This window comes from Anolis carolinensis, unplaced genomic scaffold (genome assembly GCF_035594765.1).
Source record: "Anolis carolinensis isolate JA03-04 unplaced genomic scaffold, rAnoCar3.1.pri scaffold_9, whole genome shotgun sequence".
NCBI lineage: Eukaryota > Metazoa > Chordata > Lepidosauria > Squamata > Dactyloidae > Anolis > Anolis carolinensis.
In genome coordinates this window covers 15,334,808-15,358,147 of record NW_026943820.1, presented here as the reverse complement: position 1 = coordinate 15,358,147, position 23,340 = coordinate 15,334,808, and the positions used below count along the sequence as shown (strand labels likewise).

At 39.8% G+C, this 23,340-nt stretch overlaps 2 protein-coding genes across 6 annotated transcripts in view; one reads left to right on the top strand and one right to left on the bottom strand.

The window, feature by feature from the left end:
* Positions 1 to 7,744: 7,744 nt before the first annotated feature.
* Positions 7,745 to 19,871, bottom strand: ccne1 (cyclin E1). 3 transcript variants are annotated; one of them, XM_008117789.3, is made up of 12 exons: positions 19,733 to 19,871; positions 17,973 to 18,024; positions 17,687 to 17,777; positions 16,163 to 16,231; positions 12,967 to 13,094; positions 12,722 to 12,857; positions 10,583 to 10,729; positions 9,808 to 9,903; positions 9,228 to 9,362; positions 9,038 to 9,149; positions 8,788 to 8,945; positions 7,745 to 8,285 (listed from the first exon to the last, which is right to left on the bottom strand). In XM_008117789.3, exons 2-12 carry the CDS (start codon positions 17,984 to 17,986, stop codon positions 8,175 to 8,177), a joined length of 1,197 nt encoding a protein of 398 aa, XP_008115996.1. In that variant the 5' UTR covers positions 17,987 to 18,024; positions 19,733 to 19,871; the 3' UTR covers positions 7,745 to 8,174. The 3 variants fall into 3 exon arrangements, with proteins under 3 accessions (XP_008115996.1, XP_003225481.1, XP_016851768.1); XM_003225433.4 differs by lacking the exon at positions 19,733 to 19,871 and adding an exon at positions 19,539 to 19,690 and having other exon boundaries at positions 12,967 to 13,091; XM_016996279.2 differs by lacking the exon at positions 19,733 to 19,871 and adding an exon at positions 19,539 to 19,689.
* Positions 19,667 to 23,340, top strand: part of LOC100554122 (uncharacterized protein F13E9.13, mitochondrial) — a gene marked incomplete at its 3' end in the record, with an annotated part of 21,401 nt that continues 17,727 nt past the window's right edge. Inside the window, 3 exon segments of one of the 3 annotated variants that reach the window (XM_062961572.1) lie at positions 19,667 to 19,750; positions 22,624 to 22,792; positions 23,087 to 23,169. In XM_062961572.1, coding sequence (XP_062817642.1) covers positions 22,720 to 22,792; positions 23,087 to 23,169 — 156 coding nt within the window. 3 annotated transcript variants of the gene reach the window in all.

Below are 23,340 nucleotides of genomic sequence, written 5' to 3'. Positions count from 1 at the left end.
CTTACACTTGAAAATTACCTAGGGCTGGCCCTGGGGGAGGGAGGGAAGGAGAAAGGAGAAGAAAGGGAGGGAGAGAAAGGAAAGGAAAGAGGAAGAAACGAAGGGGAGGAGAAGGGAAGGCCGGAAGGAAGGAAAGAAGAAAGGAAGGAAGGGGAAAGGTGTGAGGGGAGGGGAGGAAAGAAAGAGAAAGAATAGAATAGAAGGAAAGGAAAGAAAGGTAAAATAAGTGGCAAAGGAAGGAGGATAGAAAGAAAACGAAAAGAAGAGAAAGGAATAGAAGGAAAGGAAAGAAAGGTAAAATAAGTGACAAAGGAAGGAGGAGAGAAAGAAAATGAAAAGAAGAGAAAGGAAAGAAAGTTTATGAGTGAAAGCAAAGGAAGAAGAAAGGAAGGAAGAAAGGAAAGAAAGAAGGGGAGAGGGAGAAGGTATATGAGGGAAAAGGAAGAAGGAAATTAAGAGCCACACAAAGAGCCTGCCCACCTGGGGCATTGGGCTTTCTGGATGAGAAGCCCAAATAATCATTCTCAAATTGCAAGTCTAAGGATGGAATCACAGCAGTTGCCACGGAATCACAATGCTATAATTGTGTGATGTGGAGGTGCCCAACACATGCACATTTACAGAATTGCCTAATTTATCTATAATGCAGAACATGCTCTGGAATTGCTTGCCTTTTCTTCCAGGTCTTGGAAAAGTTACTTCATTTGAATTACAAAAATTACTTAAGTGCATAAGATGTGGCACTAAGGAATAGTTTTCCCAAGCATTGCTTCTCCCCAAATCCATTTTCCCCTGCACAGCGCCTGCTGTCTCCTTGGCAAAATAAGGAACCTGCTGTTAACACGGATGAAGCGTGTGGATATGTGTGTGTGTGTGTGTATATAGCACCCTTTCTCTCCCTCTCTTTCTTCTTTTTTGCATAATGCATAGTGGAAGTGTCAGGATGGCTTTGATGGCATTTAATTAAATATTTGGCAGTGTTTAATTAATTAAATATTTAAACATTAAATACCAAATAGCACGTGCTATCTGCCGCAAGGACATTATGTCTCAATAGCCATTAGTCATTTAATAGAAGTCAAATTGGTGCTCGAAGGCGCCCCTCAGCTAAGTGAAGTCTAAAGTGTAGGCACTTTCCGGCTTCATTAATAAGTAACCCAAGCTGGATTCAGACTCTCTAACGGCGGGGCTGGTCCTATTAACGGAAATGTTAATGCTTCTCTGGCCCAGCCAAGCCTCTCTTATAGGATGCCTGCGAGATGAACTGATGCGTCTCCTGTCATTGAAACTTATTTGGCAGGCTCCTATCTTCCCTGTCTCCAATATTTCAGTGGTCATGGGTCCCTCTTTATGGAAGGCTATGCTTTAATTCAAGGCTGTCAAAGGAACCCTATACACTCCTGTATAAGTCTAGACAAGAGTTTTCAAAACTGTGTTGGGACACACTAGTGTGTCGCCTGTAATCCTCAAGTGTGTCGCGTAAAAAGTGCTCCCCTCGGCCGCGACAAAGGCTTGTGCTGTTCAAGTGTAGATATTGTTATAATTTTTATAATTTGTACAATTTGTTGATTGAGTTGCAGTAATTGCCACTAAAATGGATAAGTTTCTAATTAAGAAAAGAAAATTTGTTGACAGTGTTATTTGTGACGAACCCCATAGAGCGGCTAAGGAGGAAATGACACAAGAATCAACTGTATGTCATAAAGAGTGTAAGGAAAAAATTCTAAACCAAAAGATTATATGAAACTCTCTCTTTCTCTCTCTCTCTCTCTCACACACACACACACATATAGTTTGCTGGTAAAACTGAATTACCGTGTTGTGAATGTCATTCCATTCAGTATGTTGAAGGAGAAGTTTTGGAGAAGTTTTGGACACTAGACTAAACATATATCCAGCAGATGCTACAACTGCCATAGAATCATAAGAGTTGGAGGAGGCCACAGAGGCCATGCAGGAAAAGCACAATCAAAACACTCTTGATAGATGGACATCCAGCCCCTGGTTAAACACCTTGAGTGGGGACTCCACAATTCCAAGCACCATATTTCACCATCAAACTGCTCTTGTCATCGAGACATTCTTCTAAATTTTAGGTGGAGATTCTTTTCCTGCAGTTTGAGTCCATTGTTTCATTTATGTCCTGGTATTTGGAGCAGCAGAAAGCAAGCTTGCCCCCTCAATATGAATTCCTTTCAGGTGGCTATCATGTCCCTTTTTCTCAGCTTTCTTTTCTCCAAGCTAAACAGACCCAGCTCCATAAGTTTTTCCTCATAGGGCTTGGTGTCCAAACCTTGGCTAATTTTGGTGGCCCTTCTCTGGACATGTTCCAGCTTGTCAATATTCTTCTTGCATTGTGGAGCCCAGAACTGGACACAGTATTCTAGTTTCCTGGCTTAATGTTTTAAGGAAATTGCATCCACGGTTTAGAAAGTCCTTTTTGCTTTCTGGCCAGACCTCAAAATTAAGACCAGAAAAAAGGGTGCATCTACATTGTGGAACTGATGCAGTTTTAAACCGCTTTTTACTGCTATGGGATCCTAGGAGTTATAGTTTGTTTTGGCACTTACACTCTTTGGCAGAGATGGCTAAAGACCTTGTAAAAACAACAGTTGTTCCGTCACATAAGATTAAGGAAATGCCTCCTATGTTAGCACCATCTTGTCACCCTCCTCAGAAATCAAAGAATCTTTGGGTATCTCAGCCGAACATGGATTTGGGTGTTTTAAGGAAGATTAATTAACCTTGAAAGATAGGTGGTGCTGGAGAGGAAGTTCGTCATTTGAATAAAGACATCACTTGTTCTGGGTTATTTTAAGCTGTCAGACCCAAGCATATGGTCTCCCGAGAATGGAGCACTGCGCATATGTATTCCTTCACACAGTGCATCGGAAGAGGAGTGTAAGTATTTTGCTAAGCCTGCATAATCATGCATAAAGTGTATGTATATGTAGGGGAAAGGGTTGGAAGTGAACTTCACACATAGTGGGGTGGGAAATAGAAGGACACATTTATTTTCATCACTCCGACAGCCTGCCTCGTCGTAACAGTGAAAACTTGGAAGATGTAAACTTGAGAAAACAAGAAATATGTTGGCAAAAATGTTCTTGCGTTGATGGCCAGATGCTTAGGTTTGAGGTGCTTATTGATTCCAAGAGGATGATGGAAAGGGATCTCGGACTAGAGATCGGCATTAATTCTACAGTGTACAGACACCCTTATGGCCCACAAATTGCACTACCTGAGAGCGGTTTATGTGCCTTCATGTAGACTCTAAGGCAGTGGTTCCCAACCTGGGGGTCCCCAGATGTTTTTTGCCTTCAACTCCCAGAAATCCTAATAGCTGGTCAACTGGCTGGGATTTCTGGAAGTTGTAGGCCAAAAACATATGGGGACCCCAGGTTGAGAATTTCTGCTCTAAGGGTTCATCCACACAGTCAAATGAATGCAGTTTGACACTTTTAACTTCCATGGCTCAATGCTATGGCATTATGGGAGCTCTACAGTCTTTTCTCGTGCCTTTCCAAATCCCATGATTCCATGCCATTATGTTATATATAATTATATTAAAAATTATATGAACATATTGCTTATGTATCAGAAACATAATATTGAGGCCCTTTGAGTTTTGATTAGGATACAAGAGATCTCTGGCACTGAATTTACAATGTGGCTACTTTTATGTGAGGTTAAGAATAGCTTACTTGGGGATTACATTAGCTCAGAAACAGGGTTAAAGTTGACTAATCCTTAGTAACCAACCCAGTTTAATTAACCCTGGGCAATACCTGCCCAAGGAAAGAGGTTTTGCTGAGAGCACATCTGCATTGCATGGCCCATCACTCATAAACCAAACCTGCTCACATTACAATCACTGCAAATATTTGATAACCAAGCATTGCCCAAAATGTTACATCTTGTCTACACCCAGGAGGAAGGCCTAAGCATTACTGAAAGCGGATTACATGCAGTAATAGCCGAGTCATTTTAAATCATATATTTAAGAAAAGGGGAGCTCTCTATAATTCACACATGTATGGTGGTTCTGCTGGTTTCTGGCCATTCATCTATCTGGGAAATGCTGATCCAATGCCGATGGTGGAACATAAAGAGGATTAAAACACTTTCTAGTTATGAATATGGAGAAAGCTTGTTGTCTCCAAAGGGTAGGACCTGTACCAGTGGATTAAAATGACAAGAGATTTTGACTGAATATGAGAAAGACAGGCATGACAGAATGAGTTGCCTTAGGGATGGTAGTTTTTTTGGTTGTGTTTTTAGTTTGGATCACCATCTTTTCAAGGATGCTTTAGCTGCTGATTTCCTTCACTAACCATTAGGCAGTGCTATTCAAAGTGGTGGTCCACAGACTTCCAAGATCCAAAGCAAGTTTCCAGGAAAAAAGGAAAATATGGTGTCACTTTTGTAGGGGGAAAACATGGCGAAGGATTACTGGAACTGTAGTCTAAAAATACAGAGCTATAACCTATTCTGGATGAGGTCATTGACTTCAGGTACTGATTGGGAAGATTCAAGAGCTAGAGTCACTCATGGGGCTCATAGGAAGCTTCATTTGCTTGATTTTCAAATATTCCAATGTTTTAATTTTAACATATCTACCCGCATTGCACCGGCTGACATAATTGAGGGGGAAAACAGCTTAACCAGTGGGAAGGTTGGTCTTGCGTATTATTGCAGATAGTAACTAAGTCTAGACATGGGTGAAGCTTAAGGTGAGGAGGCTGCCCTCTGAGCAGAAGAGACAAAATTGACTCTTATCTTATATATACACACACACACACACACACACACACACATATATATATATATATATATATATATATATATATATATGAGAGAGAGAGAGAGTGATGGAATCAGGGCACCGGACAAAACAAAACTACAGGCCTCCCAACCTCGAAATTTGACAACACAACCCATCATCCACGCCTCTAGGTTGATACAACAAAAAACAGAAGAAAAATAAAGTCCTAATGTTTTTATCCAATTGCTGCCAGTTTAGAGGGCTAATCTCTGCCCACTTGGTTTCCTAGCAACCAACTCAGCAAAGGGACAGCCAGGGTTCAGTTAGGGGACAGGCAGACTTAGGCCTCACTTAGGCCTCTTCCACAGATTATCTAATTTGCACTGGATTATATGGCAGTGTACACTCAAGGCCCTTCCACACAGCTATATAACCCATTTATAATCTTATATTATCTGCTTTGCACTGGATTATCTTGACTCCACACTACCATATAATCCACTTCAGTATGCATTTTATACAGCTGTGAAGAAGGGGCCTCAAATAATCCAGTGACTACACTGACTACAAAAACATTGATTATGAAAAGGCAGACTGCGTTGGATAATCCAGAACATTGTATAAGCAAATGTTGGATAAGTGAGATTCTGCTTTAATATGAAATAATTATTGGGATAGAATAATGCAGAACAATATAATCTCTAAAACCAGGACAGTAAATAAAGACCAACAGTCTGAAAGCAGGGAAATTGGAAATTCCACAAAGGAAACAATCAGGGCCAGCTAACACCTCCCAAGAAAGGATTCTTCCAGAAAGGAAGCTGAGAAGGGAGTGAAGCAGTGTATTACCAAAGTCATTATTATTACTATCATTACTATTATTATTATTATTGTGTTGTGGTCAACTGTGAAAATGAATACAATCTGGCTCCAAGTATTCAAAAACACTAAAATCAGAATATATAAAAATTAATGTGGTATAATAAAACAGAACAATACAATCTCTAAAATCAGAACACTAAATAAAGAACAACACTCTGAAAACGGGAATTCTACACAGGAAACGATCAGGGCCAGCTAACACCTCCCAACAAAGTATTCCCATCATCAAAGTCTGGCAAATCCTGTTTTCTCAGGGCCACAGACAGTAGAAGCACATAAAATATCACAAAGACCACCACTCTGAAAACAAGGGAATTCCAGACAGGAAACAATCAGGGCCAGCTAACACCTCCCAACAAAAAATTCACTCAGGGAGGAAACAGCCAGGTTTTAAATCTGCAAGGCCATTACATCCTAATCATTTTTCCTAACTGCGGCATTCATACTTGCCTTCAACAGACAAAAAAAAACCCAAAAAAAACAATCAGAAATATTGTATATTCACCACCTTTAGGAAATAATATCCCCTGATGGCGCGTGTTAAAGCGCTGAACTGCTGAACCAAAAGGCTGCAGGTCTGAATTGGGGGAGTGGAGAGAGCCCCCACTGTTAGCCCCAGCTTCTGCCAACCCAGAAGTTCAAAAACATGCAAATGTGAGGTACTGCTCCGGTGGGAAGGTAACACCGCTCCATGCAGTCATCCCACATGACCTTGGAGGAGTCTAAGGACAATGCCGGTTCTTCGGCTTAGAAATAAGATGAGCACCAACCCCCAGAATCAGATATGACTGGACTTAATGTCAGGGGAAAAGGTTTACCCTTTACCTTAACTACCACCAATTCCTCAATACTTTATTTCCCATACCACCATACTTCGCCACAGCAACACGTGGCCGGGCACAGCTAGTTGCTCCATAAAATGTAAGAGGCATCTTAAAGGGGAGGGATGCATGTCTTTCTGAAGCACCAGCTGCTGATTTAATACCATGTGATCATCTCAAGTCAAGAAAGCATGCATAAACCTCCCATCCTATAATAAATAACAGCAGCATTCTTTTTTGCTTTAAGGAAAATGGGGCTTTATGTGAATTTGAAAATAATATGCCAACCTTCTATATCTTTAGCTTCCTATTGGTAATAAAACGATCAAGTTGTCAACTTTGCACTGATGAAGTTGACATTTACACTCATTCAATTACTGTCCAATTTACAACTGCCTTTTGGGAGTTGTAAACACAAACAGCCTCATTTAAGACAACTGCCCGAATTGGGGAAAACATATGTATTTCTTGCATTAACCTGTCTGGGAAAGGAGTATATCCAAGAACACTGCTGAGTATTACAAAAGTTCTCAAATGCATCTCATAAAGCCAACGGCGGCTGACGGTTTGGTAAACTCCTTTCAGATTCAGGTTCTGGCTTTGTGTTAACACAAAGTGTGTTCTACAATATGGAAAATAGAATATTCAAAGTGGTCCATTATTTATTCTTTTAGACCTTAAATCTTTAGTTATGACTTCCTAGAAGGACCTGTGTGGGCCTCCATCCAAAGTGGAAGGATGAGGATTCCGCTGATATCACAACCTTGAGCCAAATTATAGGCATAAGCTACTCTTAGCTGTAAGCAGGGGTTTTTTTTGTGTCAGGAGCAACTTGTGTCGTTAACAGGTAAAAATATAGCCTGGATGATGTTGTAATGTTTGTTAAAAATGTGATTCAACTGTTCTTGGGAAAGAATTATGCTGCTGCCACTGTGCACCTTCTGAAGTTATCAATAACACACCAAAGCAGAGCTTCCTTTAATCACAACCCCTTTCCACCTGATAAATGTTTCCCAAAGATGCAGGTATATCAAATAAGTATAAAAATCAACCATTTACAATAGGGGATCAGCATTTGCAAGGACTGCTAAATAGGCTGATTTTCTTTTTGTTGGTGTAGTTGAAGCATTTACTGCAGAGTCCACTGTAAAGAATCCACGTTGATGCTAACACATTTCTGTACAGAGCAAAAAACAGCCACTAGATGGCATTCAGAAACCTATTTCTGTTGCCAATCTTTTCACAATCATATAGTTTAAAAAGCTATGCATGAGACTACACACAAAAAGCACTTTATTCAAAAATTAAAGACATGTAAGAGCATTCATACGAAGTGTTTTTTTAAAAAAAGGTCAAGTTGTAAACTAAGAAGAGGTTCATCTCCCGCAGCAAAGTAGAATATCCAAAGTGGTCCAGAAGAGCCAAGGGCACAAGCCCTTCTCCCTTCTGAGAATCAACACATTGAGTATCACCCTCCTTAGCAGCGATCCAAGCAAATGCCTGTTGTTTGGGGTGGCTGGTGTACTCAAGCAGTTCATTTAAAAATAAGCATCCCATAAAAATAGTCTCCATGATATACATTTCTTCCATAAAAATAAAACAAAAACAGTTTCCATTGTAGAATTTCATAGACGTTCAGTCAATCACTGGCAGCATTTTGTGGTGGAGAAATAACTAAGAAGGCACTTTAAGCCAAGAGACCTCAGTCACAACTGAGGCAATTTCTTACTACTCTGAGGAGGGGTGAGGATTCCAGGGGGCAAAGGGGAATGCCTGCTCTTCTCAGCCAAAGAGGCCTGTTTGGATTCAACTTTGTCCTAGAAGAAAAAGAAACCAAAAATGAAGGATCGAGTGTTCATTGAAGTGCACAGGTGTTCCCCAATCGCAGGACCGGTCCAATTTCACACAGCCTGATACCAACATACTAGAGCTGCACCAACCATTAGAAAGTATCACCCAGAAATGGAAAGACTCAGCTATTTCGATGCAGGAAGATTGGCTTTTCAAGATATATGAGTTAGATGAAATGGACAATGTTGATCAAGGAGCAATCCTTGACCAATTTCAAGAAAGAAAGGGGTGCATTTATCACATTTTAACTTCAAAGATAAGGACAAACTTCTACTATAGTTTTTCTGACATAGAAGAGTGTTATAAAGTAGAAACATGGTTATACAGGGATATTTCAAGGGAACAGTAAATTGAGACATTCAAAATATGCTTTACCATATTTCCCTCTCCTTATGCACACACAAAAATGATCTCAAACTCTACAAAAACAAGATTTACAATGTAATTATCACTCAGTGTGAAGCTTACCAGCAAATCAAAAGTGTTTATGTGCGTCTGTATATTGTGCAGATCTTCTGCAGGAACTCCTCTGAACTGCTTCATCGTTGTGCTTCCGACTTCCTTGATAACCATAGCAAAGGGAACCATCCATTTCACACAGTCCTCTATGTCAGAAAATTCATAACCTAGAAGATCATAAAAACCCGTTTTTTTAAAAAAGCTTCATTTATCCTAGAATTACTAAGGTTTTTTTTTAAAAAAAGAAAACACTGCTTACCTGAAACCCTCTGCATCAGCTCACAAGAGGAAAAATGATATAAAGCAGAAGCAGCTAGAACGCTATATGTATATCCCAGACAGCCAATATCCAGGACACAGAGATCCAAAAGCTACAAAGCAACAACATAGTTTAACAGAATACCATTCTTAAGAATGAGAGGAAATAATCATAAACACAGAATCCTTACCATGGCTATTTGCACAAATATCTGCTGTGGATAATGCGGAAGCAGCATCTCGTAGATCTCATTTAGATATGCGATTTGCAAGTATATGTTGAGCCAGGACACAACGGTGAGGGGGCTCAAATGCCAGTCGAGGGCCTTGAAAAAGATTGTGTTTATTTTGTTAGAACCACCTCAGCATATTATTAAGTTTACCTGCAAATGACTGTGGTATGTTAAGAATGAAGACTTTCTCTAAATCAGGGCTTCTGAAACTTTTTCAACTTGTGATGTCGTTTTGTCTGAGAAATTTATACTTAAACCCAGATATACTAAATATGTATTCAAGTCAAACCTTTATTGATAGTAAACCATAAATTTATTTTAAAACAATTAATTTTTTAAAGCAATCTTTCTCCTCCTCTGTGCAAAGAATGCAAAGGGAAGTAAACTCTCATGGACAGATACCGTATTTACTCAATCATAATGTGCCATTGACTGCAATGTGCACCTCAGTTTTGAAGGTGGGTGAGACTAAAAGGAGAACACCGCCGGCCACATTGTGACCCCCTTTTCAGCCTTACAAAACAGAGTCACAGCTCACCTTCATTATGAGGAGTTCCATATTAAGAATTTCTTCTTCTGTGCAAGCTCCATCTGTAACGTATGCAAACTGACACAGTTTCGGAGGATAGATCTCCTAAAACACAGAAGACATCACCACATTTGTCCCCTTTGGTTTTGTTCTTTCTTCTAATTGTATTAAGCGGCTAAGTTAGACAGTTTCAGGAACTAACAACTCACAATGTCTACATTTTGGAGTAAGAAGGCCATCCTGATATAGTTCTGATAACTTAGGGCCACAGCATTGCTATAAATATCATGCAATTGAAGTGTTGTTGTTAGTAACTCAAATTATCAAGGATCGCAGTCTCTTATGCACATAACAGAGCCTCCACTTAAAATTGTTCTTTTCCTGTAGCTTTCGGATCCATTTTCATTTGTTTCCACTGCCTTCATCAAGGACTCAAATGCAGCATAAATCACAACTTTAAAATGGGATCAGTTTGAAATATCTATCATATGGAACACTTACATGGTTTGCTGTTACTCAAAACTGGAAGGGTCTCAAAGACTACTCATTTCTAGGCTACTAGTGAAAAAGATATGATGGGAAAAGACATGCTTTATCTAACTGAAGCAGTATTTCTCATGTCCAATCCACACAGCTATCTGGCTTGTTGTAGACATGTCTAACAGCATTTGTTTTACATTAATATTATTGCAAGCATTTTTAGTTGGAACGGAGTCCTCCAATAATCAGCAGAAATGATTCCCTACAAAATGGGTTTAACACAATAGGGCAAGACTCACTGTACCTCACGTTTTGCAGCTATAAATAAGGATGAAATGCCAATTAGTTGTAGAAGTGTCTTTACAACATTCTGATGCGTTGCCATGTACCGGTCAAAGAAATCTTGTGCCAAATAAAATGTCTCCCTGTGAAGTTTGTAGACTTCACACACCTGCAGTAAATAAAAAAGAAATGGGTCTTAAAACACTTCTATTCTATCTTCCATCACAAAATCTCAAGGCAGTATTCTTTCTTAGCATCACACTTTAGGGCAGGCATGGGCAAACTTCATGTGTTTTGGAGAGCCAAGTTTGCCCATGCCTGCTTTAGGGGCAATGGTGGACTAACTGAGCCACTGGATATTGCTGGGTTCCATCACTTCTCGCAAGGACAGGAACATTTAGACCTGCAGTCCAAAAATATATTTGGCTATTTTGGGCTTAGAATACTACATTGGGAATGCACTTTTATGGGACAATTGAGACATGTCTTTAATTCTTGGCCCAACTAGTTTTTGTACCCTAAAAGATCTCTCTTCTGAGTAGTGCAAATCCAAATCTCCATCTCTTTGCTGATTATCATGAAGCTTTCATGAATCGTTATTACAAATGGAGGCCATTTGCTTTAGAGGTATTTGCCTGTCCCAGGTAACGCATTTCATGTTCAGACCACATTCTGTAGGAGAATATAGTGGGAAAGCCTCTGTAGTTAACATCACCACAGAATCAAGGAAGTAAATACCACCCAGATATTATTGGACTATTTTATTTATTTATATCCCATTTTTTCTCCCCACAAGGAGACTTGAAGTGGTTACAGTTCCCATTGGCCCTAGCCACCCAATATAAGGAGTGCTGGGAACTGCAGCTGTATTTCTGAAAACATTTTTGAAATAACCCTTTCCTACAACTGTTTTATAAACATTTCTGAACACCATAACCAGAAAACTTTCATTCTTTGGGCATCCAGAATCGCCCAGGCAGCACGGCCAGGTTTCAGATACATGAGAACAACAAATTATTATTGTGTTGTTGAAGGCTTTCATGGCCTGAATCACTGGGTTGTGAATTTTCCATGCTGTATGGCCATGTTCCAGAGGCATTTTTTCTAGAACATGGCCATACATGCACAACAACCCAATTATTATTGCTAAATTTATTTATACCCTACCTTTCTCCCCAAGGGGACTCAAGACGGCTAACAATCCCACACCAGACAAGTTTTAAAAGTGAAATATGAAAATTAAAAAACAACAATTGAATAGTAACTGTGGCAAAAACAGAATTAAAATGCAACAAATACACTTAAAATGGCTTTTAAAATTCAAATCCCCATGCCTGGTGATTTGTTCTACTTTACTTCTGTCACCCTGGCAGAGGCTAAGAACCCAAAGCACAAGGGCCTGACTGGCATGATTTGCACCTTTGCAAATGCCTAAGGCAAGAGGTATCTTAGATATGCTAAGCCAATCTTCACTACGCCCAAACGCAATCATCAACTAAAAATACTATCACTACGGTGCCTTTGTGAACATCCAGCTTAGTACTGGATCTAGCACAATGGCAGCCCTCACTCCCTGAACCCTTTTGTTTTCCTATAAATCTTTGCAACAGACAATGAGTGTTTTTAGTTTGTTTGTTTTTTTAAGTGTTAATTGCTCTAAGATTCATATGCTAAGCATGCTTTAGCAAGCAGTCTTTGCAAGAGAGAAAGCTATTTAGCCAGAATCCATTTTGAAGATACTACTAAAGTGCTACAGTTGTGGCAAACAGTTGCTCCTTAGTCTGGCAAACATTTTAGTATTCTGAGCCAACTGTACTAGATAGGAACTGCCTTCTGGTAGGAATGGGGCATGTGAATAAGAGACATCTGGTCTCAGCTTAATTCCCCAGGCACCCCTTGTTTCATGATAAAGTCAACTTCAGACACTAGTAAAGCACATTAACAATCACAAGGCAAACTTTATATGCCGCAAACATTTTCCAAAGAAAACTTCTGTTCTTTGGGCCAGGGGTTCTTAAACCCCTGAAAGGTAAGAACAAATAAAGTGTCTGGTCCCTCACATTAAAGAAGTTATTTTGGAGCTTGCCCTCACCCTTGAAATTCCTCATGGCAGACAATCGTGACATATTAATGTATATTTTAAATGGCAAAATAATCTCACCTCCATTAGCCAGTCTAGAAGAATGACCCGCATTTTTGGTTGTAAGAGTGGGTGCCGTTGCATATATAGCTTGTCTCTCACATACGTCTGCTCTTTTTTGATCATGTTTTTCCATACTTCATCTCTATTTCCCCAGCTTAAAAGAAGAAGAAAGGATGGGGAACTAGGTTAAAAATTAAGTATTTAAAAGATAAGTTAGAGGTATATGTAAAAACCAGGAGAGAATGAATTGGGAGCAGAATTACCCCAAAACAGGCAATGGTGAATCTCTAGCTGCAGTAAGGCTTTTGTGAATGGAAGAGAATTTGGGGCTCCTCAGCTCTTCTTTGTCTGGTGTTGGGATCAGTGTATGGGGCAGATTCGAAGATGGCTGCTGAATGAAAAATGAAAGTATGTTAAGCTTCACAATTTTAATGGTGTTGCTTAATCCTCCATGCAACACAGAAGAAGTTAAAAGAGTTGTTTCATGCAATAAAATTATTTTACTCATTGAGCTTAACTGTGGTACTCTATGTTTTATGTGTTTTCTTTAACAAAACAGTCATTGTACCTGCAAAGGAAGAGACAAATAACCACCAAATCAGCAAGCGGTCTTCTTAAAAGAGCACTTGTAACACTGCATTTATTGTGCCAAACGGAAAGATATTCTGCATGAAGGAAGGAAGGCTTTCCATTTTAGAACCCCATCTGTTTATTTTCCACCTGACAGTGATATCCTTGATAGCAGAAACCAAGAAACAGAGGGATTAAAACTTCAGGTGGGAAGGAAACAGATGGAAGTCTCAGTTATCTTGTTTTCCTCTGATCATGAATAGAGAGAGACAAAAAATGCTGGATAGCTTTGCTGGTGTTATTGTTAAGGACTGTTACAACTTAAGACACAGTGTATGAATTTGGCTGTTTCAGGGTATCTCTACCCACAAAATGATACATGTTAACTGCTATTTGACACACGTATTATTCTTTGCGTTCTTAAATGGTTTGCTTTGGAAAAGTATGCTCAGACAAAGCTACCACCCCAAGCAAAAAAAAATGCATTGACTTAGCTACAACCTGCAAGGAAAGGAGTAAAGTCCAAAAAAATCAAGCATTAAAGGATCTTTAAGCTGTATACAGCAGTGGTACAAAATGCAGCATAAATATCAACAGATGTCAATGGTAAAATGTATTTCTGAGCTTTAGAGTTCTTCCTCTGTTACACATGCATTATATGTACTTTAGTTATGTAGTACATTTTCTGCATGGAGACTTCTTCTATTAACTCCTTAGAGCTTTTAATAATGAAAAGCCAGTGATTAGTCACAATAAAAACCTTATGTGCTATGATGCTATTTGTTCCACCAGGCCCTTACACCAACAACCACACACTTACCTAGGGTTTACATTATGTGCGAACAGCTCAAAAGTGTGCTGTTACAACTACATCATTCAAAGTTACCATGGAGGGGAGTGATGAGTGAACTGGGATTAAATGTGAAACAAATAACATGAATGCTTGAGGGACACTGGATTACAAAGAATACTAAAACAGTATATTGCTTCTAGCCCCCTTCTTTTGCTTTTTTGTTCTATCTTTATGCACATAACCAATCTCTTTTGATATCACAGCAGACCTTTGCCAACAGGAAGTCACAATTCTTATACTGCTTCAAATTCTCAAACAGTCCAGGAATAATAAATCATGAAGCATTCTTTTAATTTGAATTATGAAGTCTGTGAGCATTCAAAATCCTTTCTGCCCATGGCAATGTGCCATAAGCCAGGGGCACAAAACCTGTGCCCCCCCCCCCAAAAGATCTTGATGAACATCTGCCATCTCTATTTATGTATTGAAACAATAAACCCGGAAGAGAAGCACAACACAAGACAAGCCATGCAAAGGCTTGTATTTTATTTTATAACTGAGCAATGCTATTCTTATGCTACTCTTGCTTTTCTAATCTTGGGACCTTTACGTAGCTGAAGGCACATAATGGGAGTAGTTCGTGGAATGCCATATCATTGACTGCAGAGCTGCTGCTGGGCTATCAAAATACAGCCTTCAGAAGCTTATAAAATAACCAGAATACAGGGTTATAACAAGGCACTGTCTTCATATAGTGACAGATGCTGTGATGTCGGTTTTATTTGAGGAAGAGCTGCAAGGCCAATGCATTTAATGTTCATGCATCACACAACATGTGCTTCAGAAATTTCTGTCATAACAGCGTGGCTATCTACATTTTATCCACATGTTAATGCTATGTAAATCATGTGAACAATCAACACACAGTATACCATGTTCTGCAATTCAGACAGAAGGCTGCCATTTTGGACACAACACAATGCCAGTAAGTACGGCAAAGCCGGGGTTTACAGCACAGCCAACACTGTGGCAAATTTGGCTCTGCTCAAAGGCGGAAGCTGCAACCTAGCTCCGAGTAGTAGAACAGTCCAGTAGACTTATTTTCAATACACATTTTCAATGACTTAAAATCAGCATTTCTTTAGGAGTACACAAAGAGGAAAGATCCTCATGGGGAGAGCCCAGAAAACAAACATTTAACAGTCTGTCCGACAACTGTAGTAAGCAAACTGCAGCAAACAGAATTCACAACAAACAAAGCCCATCTGCTACAGCAGCACTGGCCTCCAGACCTCCAGCTGCTGTGTTTAGTAAGATGTAGTGCATTTTGGAATTAGCCTATGTTCTAAAAAAAAAAAAGGAAAAATAAAGCAACATTTCGTGAACATGATTTCTCAAGTTTGAACAACTAAACAATGTAAAAGGAAGCTGTGAGTCTCCTTTGGGACTAAGGCAGGGTATAAATAAACATTATATGTTACCTCCTAGGAGTCGTATCCAGAGTTCTATAAATTTTTGCCCTCTGAATGTTAGTTATTATTATTATTGTCCTGCTTTTAATTCTGTTGATGTGTTTTATTGTTTGATGTAGTGGTAATGTTTTTAATTGATTGTTCTGTGTTTTAACTTGTGTTGTTTGGCTTGTCCCCATGTGAGCCACCCCGAGTCCCTTGGGGGAGATGGAGGTGGGATACAAAAATTATTATTTGTATAATACATTTTCAAGCATCACCTGAATTAGATTGTTGTGCAGAGATTCTCAAGAAAAATAATGTTCCATGCAGCCCTAAATGTTTCCTTATAGCACCCCAGCCCCCATTTTCAATGGCAAGTAGTTATGCAGGCAAGATTCCTCAAGGATGCTGTGAATTTTACAAATTTTGACTTAAACCCACTGGTTTAGCAGACAGGTGACATCTTAATCAGACAATTCAGGGACTGACATAGCAAACTATTTCAAAAGCGGATAAACTATTGTGTCCAAAGCTGGACTTAAGTTGCCATGACATGAGGAGGGGTGCTTTCCTGCTTTCCTTCCACTCTCCCTCTAATGCTATTTCTCTTTTCAGTAGTATCTCCAGAGTGAAGGCAATTACCTGACATTCATTCTGCTTCTTCTTCATCATTTGTATTCCAGCAACATCTTCATCTGGATCTGGTAAAAACTACAAGGAAATAAGGAATTCAGATTTAAAGCCTGGAACAATCTGAACAGACAAAACAGTAATTCTAATGTTGCCACATACTTTCAATAGTTTTTAAGCTCCTAAAGTAGTCCTGCAAGCATTTGTTCACATAACATGCAACATTTACACAGACAAGCCATTACTAATAGGATCACTATGCTCTATATTAGCCATTTTGTTTTGGATGTAGCAATGAGATATGAAGCTGCATCAGTTCTGGGGAGATTTATTCAACTGATATTTGCTATAGAAATCTAGGAACATAGTCATACAAAATCAGGTTTCACTTGTTGCCAAGATTAAAGCAAATATGGATAATACTGGTGATCTACTCAATGCACACTGCAACTTTTTATTTATGTGGCACCAAACATACATTCAAGTTCTGAATGTATTAGAATAAATGTAATCGTCCAATGAAAATTATAAAGGTAATTACTTTCAAAATTACCAGTGCGATTGGGCTTTTATTGTACCAAAAAAGTTGTTAACTGATCAGTAAAAGAAAAGTCAAGTATTTCACTCCATTAGAGTTGGAAAAAAAATCTCTTTATCAGCAAGAAATTTTATCCTTAATGTGTATGTTTTGACCTGCAATGGGATTGTTGCCCATATGTTTCTGGTCTGAATTTAAGGTGCCTGTGGTGACATTTGAAGTTCTAAAAGCTTGAAATCTTCATATCCAACATATTTATGTGTGACTGCCATGGCTCAATGCAATGGAATCCTGGGAGATGTAGGTTTACAAGATTTTCAGCCTTCTCTGCCAGTGCCTTATCAGATTACAACTCACAAGATTCCACCGCATTGAGTTGGTGTTAAACTGCATTAATTCTACAGTGTAAATGCACCCATAGTCTCAGTGTCACACTTCACATACTCTTGATATGGACGGAATAATGGTAGACTTAACCTTGGAATTCTTAGTTGGTACTTAGATGGGAGAATGCCAATGAATACAAAGTATTGTAGGCTATTATTTCAGGGATAGGTTCTGGTAAACTCACCTCTGAAGATTTCTTGCCTAAGATTGGCAAGTTACTTGAAGGCATATACAGACTCAAGCTGCCACCTACACACCAGCTATTTCAGTTTTATAGAGTATTTGAGGGAATAATAGATAGTGCCTATGTTCATGCTACAATGCCCTCCTGAAAGCAAATGCCAAACTGTAGGTCATATACTTGTGATTTGTTTGGTTACTTCCATGTGTAGAAAGAGCAAAGCAGAAGCAACCAAAGCACATGTTGTTCAGGAATTGTAGGCCGCACCCTTTGAAGGCTGCATCCACGCACCCCACTGATTGAATCAGTTCATGAGGAATTGTCTGTGTGCTGGAGGCCTCACAAGGCCGATCTTTCTATTAGAAATGGTTCACATTTATACCAATATAATTACTTTTTGGGTTGCACTCTAACAACAATATGCACTTACTATTACAACATCAGCTTTTCGTTTGCGGGATCTAACAGCAAAGTCAGGAGCCCCTCCTTCATGAATAGCAGCACTTTTATCCTGGTGATCACTGCAAAGAAACCAAGATCTTTAGTCTTTATTATCTTTATTATTCATTTATGTTTATAACACACAATTGGCTAATTTGCATATCTTTAATCATTAGTAAATTATTGTGAAATCATGGCATACATTTTTAGGGAACTGCAGGCCTACCGCTTCCCACTGCTATAGGCCTTGCAAGGAGACATGCAGATCAACTCACCTTTCGCTGGGCATGTTGGCCTACAAAGGTCAAGAGAGGCCTGAATAGAAACCTGAAAGAAAAGAACGGCAGGGATGAATCATCCAGCGCTTTTCAGTTCAGTTTAATTTATTTTTAAAAAAGAAAGAAGGTAGCTCAAAAATGTTGAACAATATGGGGAAAAAATGGAGCATGCTTACAGAAAACAGCTTGAAAAGACAAAAAACAAGTAAAATATCGATATGTATTGCAGAAAAGACAAAAGAGTAAGCATTATTTGAGTATCAAAGAGGGAAAAGCCGCCACAAACCTCTACAGACCCAAAAGAGCCTTGTACTGCAAAGGGAGGGAAGCACATGGGAACACAGCTGAAGAGAGGGCCCAACAAAACCAAATTATGGATTTATATCTCATAGGGATACAAAGTAACACCAAATTAAGAAAGAGCATGGCACCCTTATTATTTGCACCCCTCCAAAAACACTGGACAGAAAACTAGGCAAGAAAATACCCCCCTTCTTTTAAATAATCATAATCTAATGCCTGAAGAAAGGCCCTAACAAGTCCAAATTGGTAAAAAGATATATCCAATCAAGAAATAGTGTATTACCCTGTATTAGTTTTATACCTACAAAATATTGCACATAATGAAAATAATACTTACCACCTTCCTTCCACCCTCTCTTGAGGTAATCCTAAATTAAGTCAGTGCCAACAAAATATTTGATAGAGATTGACTCAAAATGGGGGAAATAAAAGAGAATATTGGAGAGGGAGGCAGAAAAGCTCACTTGGCCTGCTGCACACTGTAGAGCTCCTACTCCTCCATTAAAATAACCTCATTTGGAGTGAAATGAGAATATATCTTACTGTTTTCCCTTTATTTTAAGGAGCCAGATGAGAGGCCCTGCCACCCCTCCTTCCCTTTAAGGAGCCCCACTCCCCAAAATATCTCCCTTGGTCACAAGTATTTTAGAATGGGATTTCTCCCAAGATTTAAAAAAGGAATATAATAATAAAACTTTGTTTATATCCACTCTCTCTCTGCCCAGAGGGACTCAGGGCAGATATTAAATTATATTATTACATTTTTGTATATAATACAATACAACATAATACGAAAGGGGACTCAAAGTGGCTGGACATAAAAGCATTATTATATAACTTAAAATATACAAATATGCAAACATTAAAACACTAAAAAGTTAAAAGAAACAACTATATCTCTATATATACATATGAATATATATACACACACACACATATATATAGACATACATATATAGATATATATGCCTATATGCATCTGTAATTATGGGAATAGGAGTTCATCTAGCCTGCTGCACATTGCAGAGCTACTTTCATCACTAAAATAAGGGAAATAATAAGAAAACACCTTAATTTTCCCCTTATTTATTTATTATTCAAACTTATATGCCGCCACTCCCCTATTTCAAAGAAAACAATCCCCCTCCTTATTTCCGTGAGCCAAAGGAAATAATCCTAACCTAATTAAACGTATTGTTTTTATAATGGGCCTGAACCCCTTTTGAACTACAAATCCCCCAAAGGATAGGAATGGCTCACCTTCGCCTCCTGCACATTGCAGGGCTCCTACTCCATCCTTGAAATGAGAAAATGCCTCAATGCAGGCCTTCCGCATTTCAAGGCGCCAATGGCAAGCTCCGCCCCCTCGCTCCCTCCCCGGGTGCCCCTGGAGGCCCCCCTGGGAAACCCCGTTCCTCTCCCTCAGAGCAGCGAAGAGCTCTTCGAGTTCTTACCAAAGGGCGGCGAGGCCTGTGAGTTTCTGGCGGGAGGCAGAAGGCGGCGGCGGCGGGCTCCTCCTCCTTTCCGCCCCTCAGGAAGAGGAGGCCCCAGAGAGAGAGGCCCTCCTTCTTCCCCTTCCCGCGGGGCCCATCCTCTCGCGGCGGAGGAGGGCCCCCGGGCCGGGAAAGGGGCCCCCGAAAGCGGGCCCCCCATCCAGGAGAGCGCGGGGAGCCGCCTGGCCTAGCCGCGACGCCGGAGGAGCGCGTCATCAGGGGGCGTGGCCACGGGGAGAGAGGGGCGTGGCCTCCGAAAGAGGCTTCGAGCGGGAAGCCGAGAAAAGGCGCTTCTTTTTCCCTCCCGCCTTTCCTGAGGAGAAGTGAGGCGGAGCCTGAGGGCCCGTCCACACAGCTGTATAACCCAGAATATCAAGGCCGAAAATGCCATGATACCATATCTGCTTTGCACTGGGTTATCTGTGCCCACACTGCCATAGAATCCAGTTCAAAGCAGATAGTGTAGGATTTTGTTCAGCTGTGTGGAAGGGGCCCAGTTCAAAGCAGATATTGTGGGATTTTCTGCCTTGATATTCTGGATTATATGGCAGTGCGGACTCAAGGCCCTTCCACAAAGGTAAAGGTTTCCCCTGACGTTAAGTCCAGTCGTGACTGACTAGGGGTTGGTGCTCATCTCCATGTCTAAGCCGAAGAGTCGGCGTTGTCCGTAGACACCTCCAAGGTCATGTGGCCGGCATGACTGCATGGAGCGGCGTTACCTTCCCGCCTATTGATCTACTCACATTTGCATGTTTTCAAACTGCTAGGTTGGCGCAAAACCATATAACCCAGAATATAAAGCAAAAACCCCACATTATCTGCTTTGAACTGGAATATATGGCAGTGTGAACTCCGATAACCCAGTTCAAAGCAGATATTGTGGGATTTTCTGCCTTGATATTCTGGGTTATACGGTTGTGTAGAAGGGCCCTGGTTTATTTGAGTCCACACTGCCATATAAACCAGTTCAGAGCAGAAAATGTGGGATTTTATTCAGATGTGGGCCTTTGCACGCAGTCGTGTAATCCAGAATATCAAGGCAGAAAATCCCACAATATTTGCTTTGAACTGGGTTATCTGAGTCCACACACACATGATATGGGATTTTCTGCCTTGGTATTCTGGGTTATATGGCTGTGTTGGAAAGGTCCTGAGTCCACATTGCCATATATTCCAGTTCAAAATAAATATTGTGGGATTTTCTGCCATGTTATTCTGATTTATATGGCTGTGTGGAAGGGCCCATAAATTCACATTGAACCAGATTATACGGCAATGTGGACTCAGGGCCCTTCCACACAGCCATATAACCCAGAACATAAAGCAGAAAATCCCACATCTGTTTTGAACTGGAATATATGGCAGTGTGGGCTCAGATAACCCAATTCAATGCAGATATTGTGGGATTTTCTGCCTTGATGTTTTGGGTTATATGCTTCCACACAGCCCTATATCCCAGAATATCAAGGCAGAAAATCCCACATCTGAATGTGGACTTATATAACCCAGTTCAAAGCAGATATTGTGGGATTTTCTGCTTTGCTATTCTGGGATGCAGGGCTGTGTGGAAGGGCTCTGGGTTATCTGAGTCCACACTGCCATATATTCCAGTTCAAAGCATATAATGTGGGGTTTACTCAGCTGTGTAGAAGGGGGGCCTCAAAATGTTGGCTTCTGTATCCTCTTGGTGGCTCTTCATACACACAGGCGGTCCTCCCCTCCAGAGCAAATTCAAGAGAAGGCCCATTAAATAATAAATATGTTAATAACCTGCTCTACATTTTGCATATTCCGCCCTTACCTGTTTTCAAAAGCTAGTTTTTGTTATTTATTCGGTATAGTTTCAAAGGCAGTTTGCTTGGCTCCTTGTTAAAAACCTCTGTGCAGTTAAGGCTAGATCTACACTGCCATATAAAATCCAGATTATCTGCTTTGAACTGGGTTATATGGTAGTGTGAACTCATAATCCACTTCAAAGAAGATCATGTGCATTATCTGATTTGATAATCTGGATTATATGGCAGTGTGGAGCCAGTCTAAATTTCAATTAAATTATAATTTAAAAATTTATAAGACAAAACAGAATGATTTCAATTTTTTTTTCAATGTCCGGATCAGGGAGAGTTGTGATCCAAACACAAAAAGAAGCCAAAATGCCATCATATTTTGGTTTTAAGAATTGCAATTGATAATCAAGCCCCATCTATGCTGCCATATAAAATCCAGATTATCTGTTTTGAACTGTACCAGTGCAGACTTATATATTCCAGTTCAAACTAGATAATGTGGATTATCTGATTTGGTAATCTGGATTAAATGGCAGTGTAGACCCAGCCTCTGTGTAGACTCGTATAATGCAGTTCACTGCAGTTAAGCTGCATTATAGAAGTCTACACTAACTGTATAATGTGGTTTCAGACTATCATATGGCAGTGTAGATGGGGTCTCAGATAGTTTGGAGTGATACAAATACTTTGGACTTCATTTATGTTCCAATTTGGTTGTGGACTAATAGGAAATAAGTATCATAGCATGTTGAACAATTAAGAAATGCCTCTGACCATGAGCAGAATGCATTTTCACTGCTAGTGGTGCTTAAAAAACATCTGTGGAAATAAAGGATTATTTTTTTTGGGGGGGGGGGGGTGGGTCAAAAGATAAAAAAATTCTTGGTGTTCTTCGAGAAAACAATCAATGGTCCCAATGTTTACATGTGGGAAAATATAATGTTTAGTGCCATACTTAGCTTTGGAAACAGGCCAAGCGACAAACTAGCGAGGTCAGATTTATGTATAAAACGAGAACTCCAATAATTTCAAAGCAAACATGCACCCAACCATTATCATTTGCAGGTGTTCATTCTGGCCTGTCCCCTGTTGAAAGAAAACTGGTTCATAATACTACTGTTGGAGATAGTTTATCCAAATCGTATCCCCTTCCAGTGAATAATGAGCTTTTTCCGGCTCTTTGGGCGATTGAAATCGGTTGTGATTGGGATGGTTCATGTGAAAGCCCTGCCAGGTAAATCCTTGTTTCCTTTAATGAATGGTAAAGGAGACGTTTATTCTCTTTACACTTTTATGTATAAGTTAAAATGGCTAAGTGGGAACACATCTACAAATGTTATAATACGTTTTGACCTTAACCCAGTTCTTAGTCCCAATTAGGAATGTGGCAAGTTTAGTTGATTCAGTGTTTTTGCACTCGATTTTCAACAAAGATCATCTTCAGAATAATTTAGATATGTACCAGGCTTGACACTTTCTTTGTATCTATAATCCAGATTGTTCCAGAATAACATGTTTATGTTTCTAGGAACTCCTGGGAGTGCGTTGCCATTGTCCCAAATCACTGAAGAAGCTTGTCGAGATGCTGAGATTTATAGGTCTGCAGGAATTGTAAGACATCTCTTTTCTCTCTCATTTTGTTGGGAATTCTCCTGTGATTTATGTTGAAAAACATTGCAAAAAACAAAAACCACACACAACCCCTGGGATTTGATTTAAACAATGTGATGACACATTAGAATTCAGTGTGAACAGTGATTTCTCAAGTCTGAATGAAAATTT